Consider the following 20,436-nt stretch of genomic DNA (forward strand, 5'->3'; position numbering starts at 1 on the left):
TGTGAGCTTTTGGGGAATACCTCATATCCAAACCGTAACATGATCCATTTGTCAATTTGAAAAAAATATTAAAAGAAAAACACAATAATACATCTTGGGAAGAAAGGAGAAATAACATAAAAATAAAGACAAGGAAAGAAAAAATTTGAGATTAAGAACATAGGTAGATGACAATTAATATTAAAAGCTAAGTATATGGACTCATATATACCTGCCAAATCACTCTGTGTTATTTTCCAACATGTAAATGAAACTAAAAATAAAATAGTCTGCAGTTTTTAACTGACAGATAAAATATCCACACAACTTACTTTGAGAATAAATATCCTTTGAAAAAAAAAAAACTTGTTAGTGATCCAAACTCCTGATCTTAAATTTAGCTTAAGTGTCAATAGTTTCCTGTAAGCCTCATTTCCTCATCTACAAAGTGCTGGTGACAATAATACACACATCCTGTGTCATTCTAAATTTAGTATAAGATTATATATAATATATGAAAAGCACTTAAAACAGTATCTAGAAAAGAGTAAGCCTCTATAAGTGTTAGTTAATGTGATTTTTATTAATATGTAAGTACAGTTGTCTGATTTGGTTGATAAAGTCCCTTCATTTTTCTTTGACCTTTGTTTTCATGAACTTTTGAAATTGAAGGTTTACTTTCCCAGAAGACACCTCTGGGTCTAAGAAAAGGAGCTTCATTCAAATGATTACCTGTGTGACCAGATATCAAAATGTAGGTTTCAGTTCTTATTCAGGCAGTAAGTGCTGACTTACATAGATTTGTTGATTCATGTTATTAATTAAAAGAGGAAACATGAAAAGAAACTGATTATTAGCTTGGGATACACTCTCCTTATTCCTTCCTTAAGATGTTCTTGCTCTATGATAGACTCATGGAATGTTCCAAGTAAGGTGAGCTCTATCTACCTCATAAAACAAAACACTCACCATTATCCAAACTCGTCTTGCCTTCCTGAGCCCAATCTCATATTTCAGTTCAGGCTCTGTAGTGAGAAAGCAATTTTACCCAGAGCAAATTCATTTCCATATTTTTACTCTGTGCATCATTTCTTGTTTCAAAGTGTTTTCTGAGAAACACCACAGGAAGTTCCATGACAAGGAGATTTTACAGAAAAATACAAACAAACAAACAAAAAACCCATATATTTTTCACTATATCTATCGATAGGAAATGTGTAATGCTCCAGGGATATTTAAGACTGATAAGGAATGTTTAAGGACTTCTGTTTCACTTTTGCTGTTTCTTTCTTTTCTTAAGCCAGAGATCCACAAATGTTCTTTTGCATAGAGCCAGGCAGTAAATATTTTCAGCTTTGTGGGCCATATGATTGCTACCATGGTAGCATGAAAGGAGTGGGGAAGCAAAAGAATGAGCATATGCTCCTGCTCCAATAAAACTTTATTTACAGACCCTGAAATTTGGATTACATATGTTTTTCACATGTCCCAAAGTTTTTAAATCTCTCATTATTCTTTAACTGTTTAAAAAGAGAGAAACCACCGTCAGTTCAAGCCCAATATAAAAACAGGCAGCAAGCTGGACTTGACCCATAGGTCCTAATTGCCCCAAAGCCAACTGTTTTCCTGCTTTTGTGTGTGTGTGTGTGTGTGTGTGTGTGTGTGTGTGTGCACGCGCGCGCACTAGGGATTGAACCCAGGGACTTGTGTATTGGAGGCAAGCACTCTACCAACCAAGCTATATGGAATCACCTTCTAACCCCAATTAGCGACACTTATTAACATTCCAGTGGAGAGTGTTTAGGCTTTGTGTCAGCTTTGTGTTGCTGTGACCAAAATACCTGACCGGAACAATTTGGAAGGAAAAAAGTTTACTTTGGCACAGAGTTTCAGAGGTTTGGTCCATGATAGACAAACTCTATCACTCTGGGACCGATAAAGCCAAGCACAAGGCAGAAGGGCATGGCAAGGGAGAGCTGCTTAGCTCATGGTGGCCAGAAAGTGGAGAGAGAAATGGGAAGGGACCTCAGGGAAGATGCACCCTTCCAGGGTACTCCCCCAGTGACCCACCTCCTCTAATCACACTCACCTGCCTACAGTTAGCACCCAGTTAGTCCACTCAAACTAGGATGGACCAAATAGATCACAGCTCTCACAATCCAGTCATTTCACCTCTAAAATATTCCTGCATTAACACAGGAGCTTTTGGGGGTCACCTCCTGTCTAAACCATAACAGTGTGCTCTCGGCCAGAGCTGCTCTAAATATGGCCTGTGAACCAACAGCATCAACATCACCTGGGTGCTTGTCAGAAACAGAGAAACTGGGACCCCAACCTTACAACCAAATCACAATCCTGAGGGTGGGACCCCAGAGTCTGCTTCAACAATTTTTCTTACAATTCTAATGCCTTTGGAGTTATTAAAAGCACAGTCCTAAACTGTAACTTGGAAAGTGCTGATTTGGGAACATTTAAGAAACTATTGTCAGAATATAGCGGTTCATTCAGTCACTCATTTAACAAGTCAATTAACAGGAACAGTTACTAGGAGCCAGACTCTTGGCTATGCACTGGTGATTTGAGATAATCAATGAGATTGGGCTTTCAATGGGCTGGGACATTATCTTACATCAGAGCTCCGGGGAATTGTTTCCAGTGGCTCTGGCTTCCTGGCTTACCAAGCAGGTTTTGCTGGTTGGGACCACACCACCAGCTCAGGCCACACATGGGATGGTGGTTTAATGCGGTAATAAGAGCAGAGTGCCCCCTGCCACCCTGATATTAAATGTCCTTTCATTATTATCATTATTTCAGCTGCTGAAGTGATGTTAATCGGAACCATTATGCCTGCGTCTCAGAAAGCTAACACTCATGGGTTTGGGGTTTATGGGGACAGCTTTTCAAGCACCAGCCATAAATAGCCCAACAGATGAGCTGGAGGTGTGCTCAGTGCCTACTCTCAGACCCGTCATATTAGGAGGGCAGACATTGCTTTTCTAGCTTTGAAATACCATATGTTGAGATCTTTCGGATTCATCAAATCACAGATAGAATCCTGTATTTTAGAGGGAGACAAAGGTGTGGGAGTTCCTGGGGGCGGGGGGTTAGGGGAAAGACACGGAAATGAGGCAAACAAGTGTGTGTAAGTTATACACCACCTGGCTTCTCTGCCAGCATGCCACCTGCCTATCAGCCAGACCCAGACAGGTTGCCATTACCGTGGATCCAGGGGGCCCAACAGCAGTTCTTCTTATGCCAAGAATAGCAACTTTAGGAGGAGAGTGCCAAGGAAACAGGAGACTTGAGAGAGAGAGAGAGAGAGAGAGAGAGAGAGAGTAAGAGAACGAGGCAGAGAGAACAGAATGCACAAATATCCATAGCAAATAAACCCAGAAGAGTGGGCGATGGCGGTAGTACTACAGGTATAAAAGCATATGAACCCTTTCTAATAAATTGGCCTATTAAAAGAAAAGGTCAGGTGCTTGTCTAGGCTGAGGGAGGATGTTCCTCCAAGACACCGAGCAGCAAATCATAAGGATGAAGAACAGGACCAGAAGGCTCTCTTGTTTGTCTCCCTGTGGTGATCCTCTGAGAGGTACTGCTTAGAGACTAGAGACGCAGCACTCTGGTGGTTTCCCTGGTTTCAGGCTTCCAGGGTGCTCAGCACCACAGCAACATGCCTCCTGCCCAGCCATTAGGACGGGAAAGCTAATTAACAGAGACTGGATTTGTTCCACTCTTAGCAAAGGGCATAGCATTATTCTGAATGAGCAAGGCTTTCTGAATATTAAACCCCCACATACTTACAAAGTTGATCAGAACTTTGTATAATTTATTCCCTTCAACAAGCCTATGAGATTGGGATTATTTGTCCTGTTGAGGAAACTAAAGACTCAGAGAGGGTGATGAATTTGCCTAGAGTCACCCATCTTCTGAGTGCCAGAACTAAAGGTCCAACTCTGTCCTTCAGATAACAAAGCTTTTATTTACTCCACCAAGCTCTGGTTCATCATCTACCCACCATTTGATTCTGGAGGCTAGATCTTCCATCACTCGGAAACACTGAAGTTTTACTTCTGCTCATCTTAAGGTTCAGGAATGACTTGGTATAAATTCTTTCCCATTTCTGTTTCTTAGATTCCTAATTTTAGAGCCCTGCATTTAAGGAAAACTTTACAGCTTGACATCATATCATGAGCATGCATTCCAGTGACCAGGAGAGGTATTTAAAAATTAGCAGGCTTATGGTATGATGCCCCATCAATTTTTTAACGGACTCTCCATAAAACTAACATGATCTTGCTAACTTGTTTTTAATGCCAGTAACAGAATGCATCCCTGAAACTTCTTTTCTCCTTTTGGTATGATTTTTGCATTTGACATTTTATCCAAGAATCACAGGATAGAAACGAACTGTGAAATCTATTATCTCCGAAGTTTCACTTTGGGATTCCTCCAGTCTAACAACACTAAGTAGTAAGACCTGCTTCACAAGAGTGAAAGTGTGAAAAGATTACAATACAATGTACTAAATGAAAATCCCAGAGGAATTCAGTCTTAGAAGTCAAGAAAACAGTAGAATAGGAAAGATGGAGAAAGGATTGCTAAGCCCCCTCTTCCAGATTCATCTCAAAGACCAGCCCCTATGATTTTTGGTTTCCTTGCCTCTCAATGGGTGTGTTTCTGATATTCTGACAAAGAGTTTTTATTTTATTTTTGCAAAAAAGTTATTCTCACACAAATAATAATAGAATGGTGATGCCCCAAAGCCCTAAATCTAAAATTTTCTCCCAGCTTCGGTTTTAAGTGGGACATCAGAGAGGGTGATGAACTTGCCTAGAGTCACTCATCTTCTGAGTGCCAGAACTAAAGGTCCAACTCTGTCCTTCAGATGACAGAACTTTTATTCACTCCACTAAGCTCTGGTTCATAATCTACCATAAATACTAATATAAAATACACAAATCTAATTTTCAGTTAGGTAGTCATGCTCATATGCAATACTCCTATTCCATGGTAAGCTTCTTCAAGCCTTCATTAGTATAACACCAGCTGCTATAACAAAACAAAATAATGTGCTCACATGTCCAGTGGTGCAGCACAAGAGGAGTGTCTCATTCACCTATATAAGAGCTCAGGTATTCTGGTCAGCAGTCAACTTCACCCCCCTAAAGGAATTTGGAAGACCCAAGTTCCCACAGCCTCGTGCTCAGCTGTTCTCTGGGGCCCTATTTTTTCTGTCAGAAGAGATAGGGAGTGGAATACTGGCATCTGAACTGCTCCAGTCTGACAGGGACACGCTTTATTTCCACTACAATCCATGCACCATCTCTAACCACATGGCACTACCTCTTCGCAATGAGGACTGGAAGTGTAATTCCTGTAGACAACCATTTCCCCAAGGCTATGCTCTGCCATGCAAGAGGAAGGACAAATTCCAATGCAGAGTTGACTGTCTCAGATGAGAAGAGAAGAGCCCATGCCTTCTACAACTGTGCTGCTCAGAGAAGTTTTTATCACACCAGACTTCCTTGGGTGCTTTTATCCCGATTCCTCTGATGGCAATATATGGGCACATGACTTCTTTAGCAGGCCTGTTGTGCCTCCAAGGGCCACCCAAGGAAGCAGGTGTGTCCCCTAGTACCATTATTATCACACTGAATTATCTGATTTCCTTTTTTCACTTCTATTTTTCCCAGTTAGACTCTAGTTCCATGAAGATAGTGAATCTGCCTGTCTTGTTCATCACCATATTCCTAGTTCCTAATATCCTGCCATATTATGGGGACTCAACAAATACTTGAGAAGGAAGAGAGGATAGGAGAAGGAAAAAATGGAAGGAGAGAAGTTTGCTCTTAGAGGGAGGGATCTCAATCTTGCTGCCTGTAATTTGCAAGCATATGGAATTTCAAAAGAGTAGCCAAGAAATGAGCTGGTCACATTTTAGGGTCTAAGATCCATTCCCCTTTGGAATGATAATGTCTCACGCACACACACAAACCCTCCTGACAACTTCTGATAACAATTGAAAGAGACAAAATTAAAAAATCTTTTTCTTCTAAATGCCTGTAAATGCAAAGGAATACTATTTGACATTAAAAATCAATAATTATTAATACATGCTATAATGGGGATGAATCTCAAAATAATTATAATAGCATATACTATAATTATATAACATGTCCTGTGACTTATTCTATATGAAATTCTAGGAAGTACAAACTATTGTGACAGGAAGTAGAATGGCAGATTTGTGGGCACAGGGGTGAGATGGGGTAGGGAGCAGTGGATGGATAGTATTACAATGAGTATAAGGAAAACTGGGAGTGATAGATATGTTCATTTTCTTGATGTGGTCATAATTGCCTGGGTTTATATAGATGCCCAAACTTCTCAAATTGTGCATTTCAGAGTATTTGAGATTTGCTGTGTGCCAATTATACATCAATAAATCTGTTCAGATAAAAAATTTTAAAGACACATATAACACCATGGTAGCCATATAGCACCATGGTAGAGTAGACAAACATGCATTTATGGCACCTTTTGGAGAAACGGCATAATTGTGTTGACCCAAAGAGTGTGATGTGCTTTCCGTCTTGGAAGGTGACTGAGCTATGGGGCCAGTCATCTAAGAACGTGGGCCACTTAGATCTTTGCCCACATCTGCACATACTTCTACAAGCTCACATGTTTTCAAATCTGCTTTTTCCCAGGTTCAAAAGCCAAACCCATCACTGACCCCCCAACCCAGGCACCCAGCCACCCCTCACCGCTACCATGGCTGAAGACGCGGACATGCGCAATGAGCTGGAGGAGATGCAGCGGAGGGCTGACCAGTTGGCTGATGAGGTGAGAAACAGAGACCTGGGAGGATGAGCAAAGGAAGGAGAATTCCGGTTCTGGGAAAAACCTTCCTCTAATTTCTAATTTTTAAAAAAATAATGACATCAATTTTCTAGGCTTCTGCAGACTAGATTGGGTTTATTATAAAACTTGTGTACTCACTGATGTCTGGATCCTAATTCTCAGTTTCTAGAAGTCTTAAGAAGTCAAAGTCCTCTAAGAAAAGTGATGTCTATGGGTGTCTTGCAAGCACTGGTGTGCTGGACCTAGCTCAATTCTGAGAGCTGGTTGTTAGGAACTTTTCCTGCTGATTGCTCAACACAAAGGTATTATATTGAATCATATAATCTAATAATTAGAAAGACAGTGTTAAAATTAAAGGTAATAAAGACTCAAAACTCATCACTTCCTAATTATTTTACCACATTTTACTGTTATCCATGTTCTTGAGTTATTGACATCTATTGTATCTTGGGATGGGATACCATGTGTTACTGCAGATCCCCCCACCTCTGTGTTCAGTAACATCACATTGTAGTTAGAAATAAGACAGGGCAAGAATAATTACACCACAAAATCTGCGAACATTAAAAGTCACAGCTTGATTTGTTGTTTTGTTAATTACCTAGAGTTAAGACAGTAGAGAAAATGTTAACAATTCAGATGAAACTTAAAAGTATGTTTATTAAAAAATGAGGAAAATCATCCAGTATTTGAAAACTATGATTCTCTTCAGCAAAGACATCACTTTCTTTATTGACCAATGAGCCAAGTTCCAATATATGTTCTTGTTGTTTCATTTTCCCTCTTATATCCAACCATCATTCATATCAGGACCACACTAGTTCATGGCATCTTTAGCTATGGTTATAAGAGTTCCAAAACCAACAAAGTTTTCAGAGGGGATCAATTTGTCTATATGAAATTTATAAAGTGACTAAATTATATTGTTATATTGTGTGCACATATGAATATATAACATTGAATCACACCATTATGTAAAACTACAATGCACCAACAAAACTATGCAAAAGTAGAAATTTACAATAGTGTTGCATATTTCATTGTTTGCAAATTCTGTGCTACTCATCCTTTATGTTAGCAAAATAATAAATTTGAATACATGCATACATATTTATATATTTTGTCCAGAGAGGTACTACTTCAAAGAGCAACCTACTTAAGTCTTTTCTAAGAAAGTTAACATCCTTCAAGTTCCTGCAGAATCTTGTCCAAAATAAGTTTGTCATGTAAAAGCACAGCTTTGAGAAATCACACTGGTTCTTGGATTTTAGTATTGTTAGGGGAACTAAGAAAAAAGTGACAATACTGTGCCTGAGGGACAAGCACTGAGCTCAGACTTTCCATTGAATTTTTTCTTATCTAAGAATGAAGATAATTATTATAGCTGTCTCTTATAGGCTACTTATTTCAAACATGTTTGATTTTTTTTCCACCCTAAGGCGACAGTTTAATTTGTATTGATAACAACTTCCAATTGTGTTTCTAGGAGCTTTCTAAGAAACTTGATGCTATATTCATCTCAATTCATGAAAAATTATGTTTGTGTTTAAAATTCAATATTCTTAGCCCAGGGAGGCCAAATTAGTCCTCTGAGTATTTGAGATAATTTTTCATGCATCCTGAGCATGCAAAATTATCTCTTCCAGATTACTTTGTCTTTGATATCAAGATCGGCTTCATATGGCTTTGATTTTATGAAGATTAAGCTTTCATGTAATTGCTTTAGGGAATCAGATCATGTAGAAAGCCCGATAGGAAAGAGATTGAAAATGGAAAGACATTTTTTGTATTTCGGTTGCAAATATAAAATAATATGTGACAGGGACCCTTTTGTATTTCTCAAGTGAAGAAAGTATTTCTGGCTTTTCAAGATCTCTGGTTCCTGCACTTATAGTATTTTTTTTTTTTTATCTTAGTCACTGGAAAGCACCCGTCGTATGCTGCAACTGGTCGAAGAGGTAAGGAGTGACTGTATTTTAAAATAAAGAAACTAATCCCTTAGGTAGACATGTTCTTTTCCTAGCCCCTACTGCATTCCCTTGGCCACGATCTTATTAATTTCAGGGTTAATAGAGCCTACCAGAAAGTCACAAAATGAAAGAGATGCCATATTCAACTTGCCAAACAGCTGTCTAGGTGAATTCACCCTGCCTCCCACCCCAGCCCACCTTTATAATTTGGGATGCAGAAAAGTATAGTATTTCTAAGCCAGTGATCCCAAGAAATCAGAAAAGATTGAAGTCGCATTAAGCAGAGCAATTTTTACTATATAAAGGAATGATCTACATAAAAATCTTCATTTGTAACAATTTTGATGCCTGTATATCACAACTAATCTTGAAATTCTGTTCTGACTTTAGCAATATTTATGACTTTTAAACTAGGTAACTATATAAGTATATAATTTTCAGAAACTGCTATATTTAGAGTCAGGCACTAACAATCTATGAAAAATAGGAAAAATCTTAAACAAAGAGAAAATCAAGGCCAATAATATAAATATAAAAGCTCTTTTATATTCCTGACTCTGGATTGCACATCCATTTGCAAAGCATGGTTAATGAATCCCAAACTATTTTTAAATGGGTAAAATAGGGCAGATAGCAATAATGGAATCAAAAGGGCATTTGCAATAAGCCTCACTCATTCCAATTTGGTAGAGCAGCAGTCAACCAGGAAGAATAAATGGATTAATTGAACTTGCCCATTGGGAGAGATGAAGCGGGAAAAGAATGAGTCGGACTATATTTATCTTAACCTAATAAAACAAGCCTAATAGTTTTTATTCAGCGAGATGCTGTTTCAGCTGTGCTTTGAATGCAGCTGCTTATCAATGTATAAATTCATGTGTGATTATCGTTTTTAAAGATCTTGGGCTTTCTGTAGCAGAATGATTAAATGAGCCCACCCACCTCGTGCTACTGTCAATTGCATATGCAATGACATGAAAGGAAAAACGATAAATTTTACAAAGGCTAAAAGGAAAGGCATCTCATGCTACAGTGTTGACGTCCTTCCTTATTTCTGCAGCTTTAGCTTCTCACCTAGGGAAGAAACATGGCTAGATGTAAATTGCCACAGAAGGAATGGGGAGAAGGTGGCAATAATGAGCTCCCTAAAATTAAAAAAAAAAAATCTGGTATTTCAGAAATGAGTCTTTGAGCCTGCAATGTAGCACAAATTTCCCCCTCCCAGAAAGGCAGCCCAGCAAGGGAAAGCAGCCTTCCATCTCTAAATGAGAAATGTTTATTTACTGTGTTCTGGGAACACTGTTTTTGCAGAAATACTTGAGGAGCAAGAAGGAGACAGATATTCTAAATCTAAGAGTGCTGGCAAGTCTCTCAGTGTGGTTTTATTCTCCCCCAGCTTCTCATGAGCAAAGAATGAAAGGAGCATGCATTAATTAAATTTCTATATGGGCTCTGACATGAACCTGAAGAGTGCCCTGAAGTCCACTGATGTAATTATTTTATTGTATACTATTATACTATCATTATAATATACTTTATGACCTGGGACCACAGCCTCCAGTTTTATTTTTCATTTTTGTTTATGCATATGCGCAGGTAATATACGTTTCTAAATACCAGGACTGTCACCAATTTGCCTGCCTGTCCAGTGTTGGAATGCTGCCCAGACTGTGGAGAGTGGTGGACCAGGTGCCACCAACTTGACTAACTCCTCACCCTTCAGAATCTTGAGGACATGAACACTTTCTTTCTCATATCTTCTTAAATTGCAGTGTCAGCTAGTCTCGAAAAATCAGTGTCTGCTCTAAATTATTCTAAGAAACAAAAAATTTCCCAAAGCTCTATTGATGGAAGTAGGCTTCTCAAATTATGTGTTTTTGTTTCTCCCAAAGTGTTTCTCGATCAAGCATGAAGTTGCATCTTAGAACAAGAAGCAAAACAGATGGAAGCAATCTCCTACCTCTAATAAATAAGAGGAGGCTATTAGACTTTCCATCCTTAGGAAATTGTGAGCAAGACATTATTAGAATTGATTTTTTCTTACTTCCTCCTGGGTTATTTTATATTTATGGTCAAAACCCCCTCATATCTAGGGCATTGGCTATTCAGATGATATTCTGCTTTTCAATCAAAAAGGAAATTCTCTTTAAAGCGAATCAGCATTAAATATTCATCAAGGGCAGAAATCATTTGGAAAATCTGAGCTTTGAAATACCAGGATCTTGCCCATGATCCCAAAGTTCATCAGTGCTATATAATTTGAATTGAACTGAATCCTTATTGAAATTCAGTCTCAAAGACAGGAAAGGTTACTAAAATTGTGAAGCCTCCCTAAGGCAAACAATTCCACTTTCAGTGGAATATACAACTTTGCACCATCCCTAATAGACTCCAGGGTATAACATCGTGGCTGGGTGGGGAGGCACTTTTTAATAGAAGCCATCAGCATTTCAAGGACAATATAAAGTTACCCAGAGATCCCTGGAGAAGTTCAGAAAAACTGAATACTGTAGACAGGCAAAAAAGGTTAAAATCCTGTAGCACTTGCTTTCCAGCCTGCACTTGGCAACTTGCATTTGGTGGACACATTTCAATGAATATTTACTGGACGCCTCACTCTGCTGATAGGAGAGAAGATATATATTGATGTCTTTCAGGGAAACAGAGAGGCAAATAATTCTCCAAATGCAAGGTCGTACCTACCTAGAAAGCACAGAAGAGGGAATATTTGATTCTAGTAGGAGAATCATGAAGGTATTCTCAAGGAGAGACATTTGATTCTGGGCCAAAAAAAAAAAAAAAGTTAATTCTGCTAATGCTAAGTGCAGGAAATGAAGGCTACACATTAATGCCTTGTATTATGAAAACTAGGCCCAGGAAAAGCCACCCTGCTTTAGGGCAAGCAGATTGGAAAGCTATACAGCTTTCATGGAGTAATTATTGAACCACTAGCCTGTCATGAATGTTTTAGCATCTTTTCTTTTTATTCCAACTGATCTTTCAGAACACTCTGGCCATGGAAAGGGAATAAACATTCTAAAAGCTGTGCTTGTGTTATGACAGACCCTGTGCTAGAAAACATTCAGGTTGGGCAGTTGTTTTCAGATATATAGATGTGGGATCTTTTGGGACTCCAGAGACTTCCTTTAGTGTCTTAGCTTTAGGTCAAATGTATTGGGCTTTGGGGATAGCATTTCAAAATGACAAAAGGAAAAATTGAAAATGTTCTATAAACATTGTCTTAGTTCATGTGTAAAAATAAGTAAATAATATAAATAGCACAATAAAAATATAGAAATAATCTTTTTAAAAAAGAAAGAAATGTAAAAAAGAAAATCCCTCCTATCTCCGACTTCCCCCATTTTGATATAGGCTATTTTCCAAGCTATCTTGGAAACCAAGACTTGAGCTAAGGTAAAAATAGAACCACCTCTTCTCACTCCTAGCTATTAAAACAAAGTATTCTTTCAGGAATAGGAGAAAGTAATATTCTGTCTTCCTGAAGTATTGCCCTCATCCATGCCTCAACCTCTAAGTTTTTGGTTTTCCTAAAGAACACCCAGTTATTTTGATTGAAGTTATCAGCAAAACAATGGAACCAAATGTAAATTCTAACATTTACTAAGAACCTACCACATGTCAGGTCCTGCCTGGTCTTAAAGCCATCATCACTATCATATATGATCTAATTCCATCTTTGTAGCCACATTTTACTACTACTTCATCTCCATTTTACCATGAAGGAATGTGAGGGCCAGAGGGTTAAATAATTTGCTCAAGATGCACAGTTATAAATGGCAGAGATGAAATTAAAACCCAGGACTACATGATTCCAGAGCAGTTAATTTACCTTCCACCAGCACCTCCTACTATATTTATTTATTTTATTTGAGAGTTTAACGCTGGGGGGAAAAAGTATCTAAAAAAACAAAGCAACTTGTTCTTAATAGATTGAGATTCCATTCAAATTAAATCCTACATCTTAATGTATTTCTTCCTGAAGTTAGCACAGCCTCCCATTGAGTTGAACTAACTTTTAGCCTTCTGTAGTTCATTTTATCTTCATAAAGACTGTGGGAAGTAAGGGAGCTTTTACTGTCCCCATTTAACTGCTGGGGAAGCTGGGACACAGAACAGTTAGGTTGACAGCCACAGGACTGCAAAGACAGGTCTAGAATTTAGAATTTATGACTCCCAGATTGATTCCATTTCTTCTCAGGGACCAGCTGAGAAGCACAGTTGAGAAGCCATGTATTTGTCTTCCCCTTGTCTTTAGTGCCTGGGTAGAGTAGAGGTCAAATAAACAATTATGGAACAGAGGAACAAATGAGTAAATAAACAAAATAATGAATGCATTAAACACTAAATGAACGGAGGAGGCTAAGTGCAATGGTGCACACCTCTAATCCAAGCTACTTGGGAGGCTGAGGCAGAGGATTGCTAGTTCAAGGTCAGCCTGAGCAACTGAGCAAGACCTTGTCACCCTGTCTTGCTAAATAAATAAAAAAGGAAAAGGACTGGGGGTGTAGCTCATTGGTCGAAAACCCCTGGGTTCAAACCCCAGTACCACAAACAAGTAAATAAGCAAATGGAGGAATGAGTAAGCAAGGAAGCGAATGAACCAGCCAACCATCCACACCGTCTGACTGCATCTCACCCTGATCTTCAGTAGGGAAAAATACCTGACAGGTCGCATGACTCTTCTAGTCTCACAGCTGCTTCTGGCTGAGCTAAGAGCATACCCTAGCTTTCCTTACCTCATATCAGTGCTCTCTGCTCCTGTACTGCCAGATCAGAGCAACTTCCAACACTCTCACACTTTTTAGTTTTATGAGTCATTCTAGTGCAGAAACACTTAGCACCAAATTGAACATATGTGAAATTATACTTGCAGGGATTCATATAAAATAAATGGGTCTAGCAGACTATCAAAATGTATAAATAGGTGAGAGTTGATCTGACCACATGAAAATCACTAACCTTTTTCCCACCAATGGTCACCAGTAGAATGGAGCAGAGTCCTCAGGCAAGCCTTGATTGTGTCCTCAAGGAGAAACTGGTCTCTGAGTTGCCTCTGTCCTCAACAGAACCTCCACTGCCACATCCGTATGCCTGAGGAAGCCATCTGCTTTTTGTAATTTAGTCTCATAAGCAGTGGCTAAAATATGCAGAAAAAGGGCAAAGAAGTCATTACAATTCAGGCTGTTATAGACAGAACTTCATTTGTAACACATTTAAGGAAAAGACGGAAATGTCTTTCATGTTCTGGAATCTTGCTGCTCGGTATGTGTCCATGCACCATCAGCATGCATCAGAGAGCTTGTTAGAAATGCAGAATGTCAGGCTCTATCCCAGTGCTACTGAATCTGAATCTGAATTTTAACAAGACAATTCATGTACAGGTAATCCATGTGCACATTCAAGTTTGAGAGTAGTGATCTGGAAACTTCTGATGGTGGAAGGTAATGATGATATATTTAGTTGGCCTAGATATTCTTCTATAGATGCATTTTTTAAATGCATTTATCTTAAAAAGACTTCATGTCATGCTAACTATACACCAAGCTCCATTCTAGCACATTCCACTTATTCATTTATTGAATTCACATAAGAACTCAAAGAGGTATAAACTCATTATTGCTGTGTCACAAATGAGAGAACTGAGGCACCTTGTAGTTAGGACACTCGTCCAAAGTCCTGCAGCTAGGAAATGAAATCACCAGGATTCCGGCCCTGAATCTGCTCTAGAATCTGTGCTCTCAGTGACTCTCCTGATGTCACCCTGGGCCATCATTCTCCCTACCACACTCTGACTTGGCCACGAAAGCCTGTCAAAACGTGCTCAAAAACAACATAGGTTTTTGTGACCTGGGGCGTTAACTGCATGATTACTCTAAAATGATGAGTTTATAATGGCTCACAGTGATTATTTCCAGTGTTTTGTTTGAATTTTGAGAAGCACGACTGGAATTTAGTTGTCAGCCCCCACTAACATCTCCCTTTCTTTCTTAGTTCTTAAGTAAGTCAATTTATTCTGTGGGTTTCCATGAGCGTTCCTTGAAAAACTAATTAATCTAAACTGTAGGCAATGCCATTTTATATTCATTAAAAGTCACCCTGTGAAATGGAGAGTCTTTATTTAACTGGTTAGAATTCCTAGAACCTGTGATCCCTAAGTATGAGCAATACATGTATCTTTGTTCCTTCTCCCTTGCTCACTAACTCCCACTCCCCCTGTCCCAGTAATGCAGGTGGTGTGGTTTATTTGGATAATAAGGAATGAGAGGAGAAGTGACTTTTAAAGACTTCTTAACAAAGGAACTGCAGTAAGCTTGGGCAGGAGTTTTTTTTTTTTTTTTCTTCCCCACACAATATCATTGTACAGACTTTTAGATTTTAGAATAAAAAGCCCTTGCTTCTGATCTTGTTCACTCTTCTAAATCTTACAGAACTTCTCTCCAGAGAAAGAAAATAGGCAAATTAGTTTCTCTCTGGCTGTGTTTCTCAACTTTTGTGAGGCCATGCTCTCCTCTAATAAACCTATACATCTCACCCTCAAGATTCTTATGTACCTTCCCCATGGCCAGAAGAGAAAATTCAGTCTAGAGGATTTTGAAAGATTTGCTTTCTGTGGTTGGTGTTATGAAAATCCTAGGTGTTTTTATTTTTAAGGCATAAAATTACATTATAATTTTAAGTGTGTGTATGCCAATACACACTTCATGTTTTGGAAGCCCCCTCCCAGGCTCTACTTGTGGTGATTTTACCACACCCCTTCCTTCGGCCCCTAAGATCACCGATAGAGTGAGCCAACAGGGTACTCATTCCTATGAGTCCCTCCCCAACCCCTAATGTTCTCACCATATTTCCTCCCTTTTTTCTTTGGTCCTTCTTCATTTTCCATTTCTAGGGCTAATTGTCCCCTTACTGATGTCTCTTTCTCTCTTTTCTCCCTCTAACTCCTTTTCAACTTTGCTACCATTATTGGAATGTAGAGTAAAGATGCTGGTATCAGGACTTTGGTTATGTTGGATGAACAAGGAGGTAAGTTCAGATTTCTTCAGTAAGAAATTTAAATAAAGTGATTTTTTAAAAATTCTTTGTGCATCCACAGGAGGCCATTTGAGCATGTGTTACACACATATGTGAGTTTGAGGGTTCTAGAATTTTCATCTTGCTAATTTTTCTTCTCTGTTGAAAAGATCGATAAACATGTAGAAATGCTGACATCTTTCTCATGACTGAATGAATGATACTATTTGTTATATCTCTTGGAGTAACAGAATCCTGATGGGAAAGCCATGTGTTTGTATTTTTTAAAGAATAGGATTTTAAGCAGTGTATGATTTTTTTATTCTCCTTACCCCCAAACTTTTCCACAAATTTGGGTTCCTTCACACCTTGATAGGATGAGAATGTTATAAGTCACATTGTCCACTTCTTTTAACCATCCTAATTTAATATCTGGCAGTTTTGATTTTCAGGTCACTATGGAGATTCCTTAAATAACTAGAAGGTATTTTTAACAGGATATAAGCAAAGGGAAATGATCTGGAAAATAGAAAATTAAACCAATTGAAATATTTGGCCTGTTTTCTTTTCATTATTTAAGTACACTCTATTTTATTTTATCTTAAAATAGTTTAAACTTTATGCTATAGACTTATTTCAAAAAATGGAAAATCTTATCTTGCATATATATGTGTGTGTGTATATATATCACTCTTTTATTTTTTTTTTCTCCAAAGACCATTAAATACTAAAAAAAATAATGACTGTAAGGAACCAAATCTCACTTTAAGAAAACTAGAGTTGCACATTTGAAAACATTACTTCTACACAATGATTTGTCATCATCACGTCAAGTTCACACTCGCACCTCAGCAATAGCAGATCTATTAACGGCCAAAAGCATTGGTTCCTAGTCATACAATGGCTGACATTTCATGTCTGTGGTAAGAGGAGCAAAATGGTCCATCACCTTTTACTGTTTAAAACAAAACAACAACACAAATATTTCCTAGTTATTTAGTGATTTTTTTAAAGATCACTACACTTTAGAATTTGCTAAAAGGATAAAAAGTAGTGTTGTAAATAAAAATGGAAAGAATACAACAACAATGAACTGAACTGTAATTATTTTAAACAAACAATACACAATCTGATGAAATTTGGTTAGGGTGAAATCATTTTTACATGTACATGGAAGTCATATTGTACACATATTGGAGAACAGGGATTAGGGGCTCTTCTTTTTGAACTTTTGGCCTGTTTTTAAACTCATGATGGAAATGCTAGAAGCAGTGAAACTCGGGAAGCCGGCATTTTAGTATGGCATCTCCATATTCTATGGTGGCACCTAAAATGGTAATGCCATAATATTTGTGGTTTTGTTTGGTGGCAAATATCAATATTAAAACTTATTCACAGCAGAGGTCCCAATAAACTCCAAGCATAAATTTCAAATTTGGACAATTGCCATATAGGTATCAGGCCTAAAAATGTTTTCCCAAAATATAGAAAGCCCTTACACAACTTTAAAGAAAAGAGCAATCAAAAGAAAAAAACATAGACATAAGATAGGAATCATCAGTTTACAAATAGACATACGAAACTGGGTCTCAACCATCAATGGTAGTGAGATACTGTTCTTTATCTAGTCGACTGACTTAAATTTTGAAAATTGATGTTAACCAATGTGATGAATATGCTGGGAAAACAAAAACCCTTATTCTACAGATGGATGCTGTAGAAGGGTATAAATTTCTTGAAGAGTAATTTATAATACCTTAAAATTTAAAGTGTCTTGATTTTGATCAAGACATTCTACTTCTAGAATTTGACAGTGGAGACACACATTTACAATTACTCAAAGAAAAATGTACATGGCTTACTTGTAGTCATGTAAGACTAGAAACAACCTATCTGAAAGCAGGGAGATGAACTAAACTAATTATGGTAATACCATGAAATAAATGTTCTGCAATCAATACCATAAATAAAGTAAATCTTTACTGACTTCTGGGAAGTGGGGTGGAGACAGGAAGATAAGTTATTTAGAGTCCTCTAAGAAGCAAATCCTAAGGAGCAATACAAAGTATAAAAGATTTTGGGGGGACATGTCTGTGATGGGTCAAAGGGAAAGGGAGCAGGGATAGGTAAGTGGAACTTTTAGACTTTTAAGGATTTTATGGATCCAATACCTATATCAGCAGAAGGAAGGAGGATTAGGTAGGAAGGGCCTCAAACTGTAATACTTCTTGGAAAAAGTCTCAGCCAGGCTGATGGGAAGTCCAGGAACCGAAATCACCCATTGGAACAGCCCTATTTTGGTCATGTATGTTTCAGATCTGTTAGCACCATTGTACTCAGTCATTGGCTTGAAGCATCCCAGGGAGCACATGATCTCAACATAAATGCTGTGGCAGTTCCCAGGTGCAGAGCTGACTCTACTTCTCACAGAAGAGTCTTCTGTAAGGAGCCTTGAGGGCACATCCCCATGGCTGTCATAAAATCACTTTTGTTGTTACATTACTTGCATTAAACCTTTTCAAAAATATACATCAAACAATTAAAAGAGAAATACTTCTGTAAAACCAATTGAACATCAACCCCAATGCTTTCCTTCCAATTTTAAAAATATAAATTGTCCAAATGTATATGCCAATAACAGGGTCTAGTGGAGTTCTATTTTGAAGGCACTACAATAACAGTGCCAGTCTACGGAGCTCCCCAGATAGATTTGCTATAATTATAAGACTTGTTGGCTTGATCTGTGCAATGATGTCCCAGCTTTGAAACTCAGAAGGCAGTAAATCAGTGATTTTTTAATAAAGGAAAATTTAAACAGCAGGTTCCCATATAGAAGAGTGGTACCTTATTTCCAAAGCAAAATTGAAACAAATACACTTCAATAATTAGCAATTCCACCTTGTTGGCTCTTTCAATTAGTAATTCAGAATGTGAAAGGATGGAAAAAGGAGACTTACAGCAGAGGGAAAGTTGGCAAAAGATTCAGGATAATGACTTTTCCCCTTAACTATATACACTAACATAAAGATGTGGAAAATACTATAAATGAACTTGGAGTATTAAGCACAGATGATTCCCAGATACATTTGCATACTTTATCTGAGAAGCAAAGCAGAATAGAATATTTGTTTGACAGGTTTCTTCATGAGATAGTGAGTGTTCTCAGCTAAAACATTTCATTTGTGGCCATTCCTGAGTAAATGCGGAATTCTTCTCTTCACTGTATTTCCTAGGCTAAGCCTGAGTTTTGCCAGATGTGTAGTGAATAAACCGATTCTGATGAGAAACCTGCAACTGTAAGACCACCAAAAATGGATGATCTGTGCCTAGTGTTAAGTGGGACCCATTCCATTTATACTATCATAGGAACTTAGGGCCTTTTAATATGACAACTAAGCACAACTGTGTTCACTACGGTCATAAATGCATTTTAATTCTGCATGTGCCATTTTTAGTTGTTTTAAATCAGTAACTGCTTTGTAATTTCTCTTCAGTTATGCTCTACTAATTCTGTCTATGCCTGAACACCAAAAATGTTGACTATTTCTACCTTGCAGCTGCTCAGGAGCCTCAAGAAACAGACTTCCTTCTAAAGAAACATTATACACCCACTGTCAGGTCAGGCCAGACCATTGCAGGTTATCTAGCTGAACAGTTAAATTACTTATAGGGTTTTTGTTTTTTACCCAGGTATCAGGACACACCAAGGAGCACTGAACATGACAGACATCCCAGGAAATATACCAAGCCCTGGAGCTTTTCTTTCCCTACAAAACTTGTGTCCAAGGGAAACCCCCTAAAACAACCATGGCATTAACATAAGATGATCTAACCTTTCACCTCTGTTTCTATTGTTGGTTTTTGCTGGATTATATGTTTGTTCTGATAGCTATTATAGTTCTTTGAGAACAACCCTGGGATGAACTCCAAACTAATAATGAAATTTCTGATCACCACCTCCTGGCAGAGGGAAGAAAAAGTAGAACCCCATCCAGAGACCCAGCCAACAATCTTAAAAGGTTCATGGCACTACAAAGCAGAATTTGAGAAAAAAAATATCCTTCTTGCTGATGTTTACTCACCAAGTATCAGTTAGGAATGACTAAGCCTTTCGTTGCATGTGGCTCTTTAACTTTATTTACATGAATTTTTCTGTTTTAATCAATGTTAACAAAAATGAAAAGCACATAGGCAGCATCTTGAAATAGGACATATTCATGAAGGCGTGCACACTAGCAAAGCATCAATGTCTTGCTATTTTATTGTGTCTTGTTTTGTGTTAAAAACCAGAATGAGAATCCTAAGAGCCCTGTGTTGTTTTACTAAGATGAGCTCAGTAGAAAAGATGTGTAAACTTAGAACCCAGAATATCCTACCATTGGTGGATCTATCACAAATCACCATTCAAATATCAAAGCAAAAGAAAGTTCAAGCTTTTATGCCAACATAGAATGTTGTGACTTGAAAGCCCTCTTCTGACCTAAAAGGTTGTTCTCCCAGTCTCTAAGAATCAACATAAAATTGACAGAAAGCAAGCTTAGAGAGCTAAGATGAAATCAACCCTGGATGGTTCATTATATCTATT

At 38.0% G+C, this 20,436-nt stretch overlaps 1 protein-coding gene and 1 long non-coding RNA gene across 5 annotated transcripts in view; one reads left to right on the plus strand and one right to left on the minus strand.

Moving 5' to 3' along the window:
• Positions 1–6,759: 6,759 nt before the first annotated feature.
• The window catches only part of SNAP25 (synaptosome associated protein 25), a gene marked incomplete at its 5' end in the record, with an annotated part of 30,176 nt that continues 16,499 nt past the window's right edge, over positions 6,760–20,436 (plus strand). For 3 of the 4 annotated variants that reach the window (XM_081293321.1, XM_081293322.1, XM_081293320.1), the window contains 3 exons: positions 6,760–6,831; positions 8,766–8,807; positions 15,815–15,863. In XM_081293321.1, coding sequence (XP_081149447.1) covers positions 6,760–6,831; positions 8,766–8,807; positions 15,815–15,863 — 163 coding nt within the window. The remainder of the gene's footprint in view (positions 6,832–8,765; positions 8,808–15,814; positions 15,864–20,436) is intronic. The other variant, XM_081293323.1, reaches the window with a different exon arrangement.
• LOC308648565 overlaps positions 11,523–20,436 on the minus strand; it is a 60,074-nt gene continuing 51,160 nt past the window's right edge. Inside the window, exons 4-5 of the long non-coding RNA XR_014021855.1 lie at positions 13,800–13,977; positions 11,523–11,599 (exon numbers count right to left, since the gene is read on the minus strand). This is a non-coding gene — a long non-coding RNA (uncharacterized lncRNA). The remainder of the gene's footprint in view (positions 11,600–13,799; positions 13,978–20,436) is intronic.

Source organism: Spermophilus citellus, assembly GCF_964194105.1.
Source record: "Spermophilus citellus genome assembly, chromosome: 4".
NCBI lineage: Eukaryota > Metazoa > Chordata > Mammalia > Rodentia > Sciuridae > Spermophilus > Spermophilus citellus.